General features: G+C 47.4%; 1 protein-coding gene across 1 annotated transcript; it reads right to left on the bottom strand.

Moving 5' to 3' along the window:
• Positions 1 to 553: 553 nt before the first annotated feature.
• Positions 554 to 5,325, bottom strand: PHLDA1 (pleckstrin homology like domain family A member 1). The gene is made up of 2 exons (XM_035127173.3): positions 4,160 to 5,325; positions 554 to 2,822 (listed from the first exon to the last, which is right to left on the bottom strand). The coding sequence occupies exon 1, from the start codon at positions 4,693 to 4,695 to the stop codon at positions 4,186 to 4,188; it is 510 nt and encodes a 169-aa protein (XP_034983064.3). The 5' UTR covers positions 4,696 to 5,325; the 3' UTR covers positions 554 to 2,822; positions 4,160 to 4,185.
• Positions 5,326 to 6,771: the final 1,446 nt, after the last annotated feature.

Raw genomic sequence — 6,771 nt, forward strand, 5'->3', positions numbered from 1 at the left:
ACCCTAAAGTTGTTGCCCTCTGTCATAGTCTCAAACAGTCTAGGAATGACCTCTGTTTTATACACTGCAAAGACATTTCTTAGCAACAGAGACGCAGCGGAGCAATTCCTGTGGATATTTCTTCTAAGTCTTAAAGGTAATACAAAATAAAGCAGTCCTAAAGACCAGGTGAAGAAGCACAAAGCCACAGCCAACTTGATCATACAAGTCACATATTCTCAGTACAAAAAATGAACTTGGGATGGGAAGGAAGTTTGTCCTTAAGATACGCCCAACAGGAGGCCACAAAAAGTGAAGATGTTTATTCCTCATATCAGAGAATAAGCATGATTCCTTCACACTTCTCATATTTTTCCTACAATTTGTTCTGAGGTGACTGGAGATAATGTCTGTGGGCCTTTAGCCTAGTCAGTCATGCATTAAAGGCAATAGCATCAGCTGAATCCACCATTACAAGGCTTAGCTAGCATCAAAGTTTTCCAATACATTGTGAAAAATAACAAAAGTTGGCATGACTGAAGACTTCTGCCACCGTTTGTTGTTGTTTTTAAGAAAAAAAAACAGAGTATACAGTGGTACCTCAGGTTACAAACACTTCAGGTTACAGACTCTGCTAACCCGGAAGTAGTACCTCAGGTTAAGAACTTTACCTCAGGATGAGAACAGAAATCGTGCGGCGGAAGCGGGAGGCCGCATTAGCTAGTGGTACCTCAGGTTAAGAATGGTTTCAGGTTAAAAACGAACCCCCAGAATGAATTAGGTTCGTAACCAGAGGTACCACTGTATTGAGAAGTTATGACAACATCAGTTAACCTCAAGAAATTGAGCATGGAATTTAATATTTTGGTCCAATTCCCCATTCCATAACATTAAACCATGGAAGTGGAGGTAGACAGGGAGAGAGGGGCTCTCAATGATTTGGGTGGGAAAAACGAGACTGGCAAAACTAATAATGTAAATCCTGTTTCTGAAACCACTGGTGTTTTGGGGTGATTTATTTTACAAACATTTAAACACTATTTAGATAATGTTGAGGAAAGAAGCCAGGAATACTGTCAACAGACATGAAGATTAGATCCACTGAAATCAATAGACGTAAGCCTGTTGATTTCAATAGTTCTACTCAGAGTATGATGAACACTGGGTATCACCAAAGCCTAAGACAGGCCATTCATAACTTGTATAGGCCTGCATTCTTAACAGTGCGCGCTCTGCAGTACTACTAACCTGTTGTTAATGGATGCAAAATCTCATTATTTGTTGTTGGCAGACTTAGACTAACTTGGAAATGATAAAAGGAACCACAAGGTACCCTTTATAACAGGGTTGGCTTTTGGGAAACCTTTTGGGCAAGGCAGGTTTCATAAGGTCCCTCCCTGAATGACTTTACTGGTTGTTGCTGCAATCTATTTACTTGCCTAATCTATATATCTACCTAGAGTGCCTGCATGCTCAGGTAAACAGGTTTTAACAGCAAAGAGGAGAACAGTCTTGGATACTCAGAGGAACCTATGCTTTGAGTATCAGCAGGTGCCCAACAATGTCTGGTTAAGTTGGATTTAAGTTCAACAAAATGCTTGCAAAACCCAAGGCCTTCCCTTATCCAATTAACTACGTTAGGCTCCTTGTAACTGAATGAATCAGTTTAAAAATAACTTTTGAAAAGAAACAAAGTTATTAGAAGCCTTACTTGTTGTTCTATATTAAGACTGTAAATAGAAACAAACAACAAAAGCAGAATCTTTGCTTAGGTTTTTTTTTTTAAGTGCTGCTCCCTGACTGAAATGTCCTATGTTCTTAGAGGCTATGGCAGGGGGGCAATGGAAAATGTTGCGCTGAGGCTCATCTAGGGAACTCAATTACAGGAATTATGGGAAAGTTCCTCAGTTAAACAGTAAGACATTTACTGGATAGGATGATTAGTGTAGCATCTGAAGAGGTTTTAGAATTATATGAACAGAATCAAGTAACAGCTCTGAGAAACATTACAGACAGGGCCCCAAACTTAAACAAAGAAGTGCACTGAACAGTTCTCTGCATGGTTCTATTATCTGAATAAAAGAACATAACATGATTGTATTTTTAAATCGATTATCCTTGATCATGAAGTCAGATTTCCTTAGCTTCTTCACGAAGCAGGAATACATACAAGTGGCATACCCAAATGCATTTACTACTGAATACAAAATATAATACTCTCCAAATGAACATATAATAAAAATTAAAGCAACCTAGAAATCAGGTTCCAAGTCATTGCTTTCCTTATTCCGGGACATATTTCACACATTAGTTTCATAATAGTCTCTCACTTGTAGAAACAGAAAATGGATGTAAAAAGTGACATGGGGGGGACGGACTAGTTGTAAAGTCCATATTCTGATACATCTCTTCATTTCGTCAACATCGCCTTCTCTCCTCTGCCTTCCTCCTCCCTTCAAGTGTAGCAATATAGCCAATGCAACTATGCTCTGTGTGTGATTCCTTTCTAAATGGCCTACATTCAGAAAAACCTTGCAAAAGTCTCCACTAATAAATTAACATAAAAAATAAAAGAGATGGGGGGGGGGGAGAATATGGCAGCAACAATCTCATATTTTTTGAGGCCCGGCAGGACAAATAATCCTTTCAAATCTTCGTAAGCAGTAGTCAAAGTTACAAGAGTTGAAATGCTTCCCCGGAGTAATCACGGACAGTACCAAAAGTGGAAAGACTCCAGCAGCAGAACTGATGCTCTCCCTTGTGTCTGCAGTCCCTTTGTTTGCCAAGGTTGTGATTGATGGAGAGGGTCCACCTTGCTTCCAGAAGCATTGCTTGAATTCCATCTATAACAACACAGGACAGTGATCTGAATAACTGAGCAGCATTCTTCTTTTACAGCTACGGACACACTTCCTACCTAAAACAGTGACCATACAAAGAACAGGGTATCTTGCAAAAGGCAACAACCTGAGGCTCTGGCAGCTATTTCCACAACTAGGCTTCAGCACCAGGCAGACGCTAGCTCTAAACCACCACCACCACCACCCAAATTTCTTTTTTCAGTTACATGCAAAGGGTCACTAACTGTTCTCAGCCCCACTGCTTGGAAGAAGCATGGCATGTGAACTGGATGATTTGCAGATACGGGCAGGGATTTTAAAAAGATTTTTGTGTGTGTGTTCGCTAAAGCACAGCAATCATGGTTGCAAATTCACCTGATTGGCTTTGGGTGCTCTTCACCTTGACTTGCGGAAGAGGGCATTTCTTGCTCCTTCTCCGGTGGCAAAGCACTTGGGCCAGCCTTGATCTAGCAGCTGCATAAGAATCCATCATGCCACAGCGCACTGCAAGCACATGCTGTTTGAGAAGGGCCGGAAGAGCTGTCCACTGAGGCTATTAGTCCAGCGAGCAAGACAAACAACCTGCTCTAGGGTTGCTAGAGGGATCCAATCAAGCGCTTCTAGCCTTACTCTTAATTACAGAAGAGGATTTCTGTGCAGGGAAAGGAATGAAAGTCATCCAGTGACTCTCTCTCTCTCTTTTACACACACAGCTAATGAAACACACACGTGCACGGACCACAGGAGAGCATTTGCGCATGTTTTTCATGCTTGAGCTCCTCATGCACAACTTCTCTCAGCGGGACAGCTCAGGAGGTTACAGCCTGGTGCTGATAACCGCCAAGGTTGCAGGTTCGACCCCATGCATGGGGCAGCTGCATATTCCTGCAGTACAGAGTGGCTGGGGAAACCCAGCCAGATGGGCAGGGTATAAAAAATATATTACTATTTATTTATTTATTATTATTATTATTATTATTATTATTATTATTATTATTATTATTATATTGGACTAGATGATCCTCAGGGTCCCTTCCAACTCTATGACTCTAAGCAAAACATCGCGCGCGTGAAGCGGGTTAAGCGGGCGGCTGCCCATCCAGACGCGCTCTTCAGGAAAGCAACACGAGTTGGCGACCCCACACGGCACTTTTCACCGGGCAAAACTAAGACTGCAGAGAGAGGTGATCGTTAGGGAATCCGTCTGGAGAGGCTTTTTCCAGAGAGGCGCTGGGGAAGGGCTGCAAGGGGAGTGGGGCGATCGGCGGCAGGAGAGCAGCCGGTCCCGGCTGGGAAGCTGCCCTCTCCCCGCCTGGCTCCAATGGGGCACCGGCTCCTACCTGCCCTGGCTGCCGCTGGGGCCCGGCTAGGCGGAGTTGGAGGCGCTCCGCAGGCGCGGCCCGTGCTGCTGGACGAGGTGCTGCTGCTTCTGCCGCGTGGACTTGACGGCCAGGATGGCCTGGCGGTTCTTGTACTGCACCAGCTGCAGCGTGATCTCGGCGTTCCAGCCCTGCTCCTGCGGGCACCGAAAGTCGATCTCCTTGCCCTCGGCCATCACTACCGTGAAGTACACGTACTTGCCTTTGCGCTCCACGCAGTCCACCGTCTTCATGGTGGAGAAGGGCAGCTCCTTGATCTTGGCGACAACGGAGGGCGGCGCGCTCGTCGTCGTCTCCAGGCCGGGGAGAGGAGCAGCAGGCGGCGGAGCAGGAGGAGCCGCCGCCACCACCGCCAGCTCCTGCTGCTGCTTGGGCGGGATAAGCAGGAGCCCTTCCTCGGTGAGGATGCAGCGCTTCTTCTTCCACAGCTGCAGCAAGCCGTCGCTGCGCTTCTCCAGCACGCCCTCCTTCACGGCTTTGCAGCCGCCCTCCAGCATCCTCCCGGCGCCGCCGGCGGAACAAAGTTCCCGCAAGACCCGGGGAAGGAGAGGAGGCTTCGGGGTCCCGGGAGCCTTTTCTCCGCCTCCGACGACGACGACGCCCGGGCGTCCCCCGCAGCCACTGAGGGAAGCTGCTGGGCTCGCGCTGCTTTTGAACGCGGTTCCTCCACCCCAGCTGGGCGCGTCAAGGGGGCCGAAGAAGGCGCTCGCGGAAGAGGAGGCTGGCCGAGGAGGAGGGAAGCCCCGCCACGCTCTCGCTCGCACACCCTTCGCCTCGGGGCTCGCTCGCTTCTCCGTCTCCCGCCCTCTAGCCAGAGAGGCCTGCAGCGCCTCACGCGAACCACCGCCGCGGCGCCGCCAAAGAACAAAGCGCTTCTCCCGCGCTGGCCATTTCCGCTCCTCAAACTCGAGGAGGCGAGGATCCCGGCGCGCTAGGGGCTGGAGCACTTTTTAAATGGCATCGGCAGGCAGGCTGGAGTCTTGGCGCCCCCTGGAGAATGCGCCACCCACAGGAGCTGATTCACAGGGGGGGAGGGAGGGAGGGCCGCCCTCCCGACGCCTCCCTGCCCGCCCAACTTCTCCTCCCGACGGAAGGCAACAGTTCTGCTGAGGAGCTGCTTGTGTCACGATGCGGGGCTTCCTTTTTTTTTTAAGGTGCCTCACGAATCATCCATAAGAGTTTTGTTTATTTCTGCAACGGCGGAACTCCTCCGCAGTGCGATCGTTATATTGGATTGAGGGCGGCACGCACGGTGTGAAAAAAAAACACGCCCCGAGGCATTTATATGATACATGTGCTGATGTGAAGACTAAAACTTCCTAGGGGCCCGAACGCAGAAGAAATACGCAGTCTCAAGACTGAACATATAGAGGGGTGTCATAGTCACTATCCAATGCACCTTCCCATAGGATCACCAAATAACACAATTATTTCTTGTAAGGCAACTGTACAGCCTACATTGGCTAGCAAGTGAGAGCCCACACTGCAGATCCCCAATCTTTTGGGAGACATTTGAAAATCAATGAAATGCTCTTTGCACAGACAAATGAGTGATGCTCACACACTCGTCCCCAATAAAACAGGTAACATACACCTTTCCCAAACAATACATACAATGAAGCAGGCAACCTCCTAACGAAACAAAGAAAGCACCCAAACTCCTCACTTTAAAAATAAAATAAAAAATGGCAGGGAGGGCTTAGAAGGTAGGTGGTTTGACGCTGAGGGCACAGTGGTGTGTCCAGAGGTCAGAGTGGAGTCCCAAGATACACACCAACTTATTGTGGTCTAAACTGGGTATGGGAAACCTTTGGCCCTCTAGATCAAGCATCCCCAAACTTCGGACCTCCAGATGTTTTGGACTACAATTCCCATCTTCCCCGACCACTGGTCCTGTTAGCTAGGGATCATGGGAGTTGTAGACCAAAACATCTGGAGGGCCGCAGTTTGGGGATGCCTGCTCTAGATGCTGGAGGACTCCAACTCCCATCAGCCTACAGCCACCATGGCTAATGGCCAGGGATTATAGCAGAGGTCCCCAAACTAAGGCCCAGGGGGCAGATGCGGCCCAATCACCTTCTAAATCTGGCCCGCAGACGGTCCAGGAATCAGCATGTTTTTACATGAGTAGAATGTGTCCTTTTATTAAAAAATTCATCTCTGTGTTATTTGTGGGGCATAGGAATTCCTTTTTTTTTGTTTGTTTTTTCAAAATATTGTTCGGCCCCTCACAAGGTCTGAGGGACAGTGGACCGGCCCCCTACTGAAAAAGTTTGCTGACCCCTGGATTATAGGCACTGCTCCAAATAGTAAGAGAATGAGTTATTTTAGCAGGAGTGCTGGAAAAAGCCTTTTAGAGGTATCTTTTTCAGAGACTCAAAGTGGAAGTAGTCAAGATTCCTCTGAATCTATTTCAGAGGAAGGCTGCATTCTTCTACTTTGCACCAAGTGATAGACCAACAACAGGAAAATCAAAGAAAGAATTGGATACAAGCCACCACTTTGTGACTGAAAAAATACAGAAGAAAAAAAAACAGAATTGTTGCTTGCACCCAAGTTATATCTGTCAATGG

This window comes from Zootoca vivipara, chromosome 9 (genome assembly GCF_965207765.1).
Source record: "Zootoca vivipara chromosome 9, rZooViv2.hap1.1, whole genome shotgun sequence".
In the NCBI taxonomy this organism is placed as follows: domain Eukaryota; kingdom Metazoa; phylum Chordata; class Lepidosauria; order Squamata; family Lacertidae; genus Zootoca; species Zootoca vivipara.

Excerpts from the sequence above, each read along its gene's own strand:
- PHLDA1 (XM_035127173.3), bottom strand. The coding sequence starts at position 4,695 with ATGCTGGAGGGCGGCTGCAAAGCCGTGAAGGAGGGCGTGCTGGAGAAG.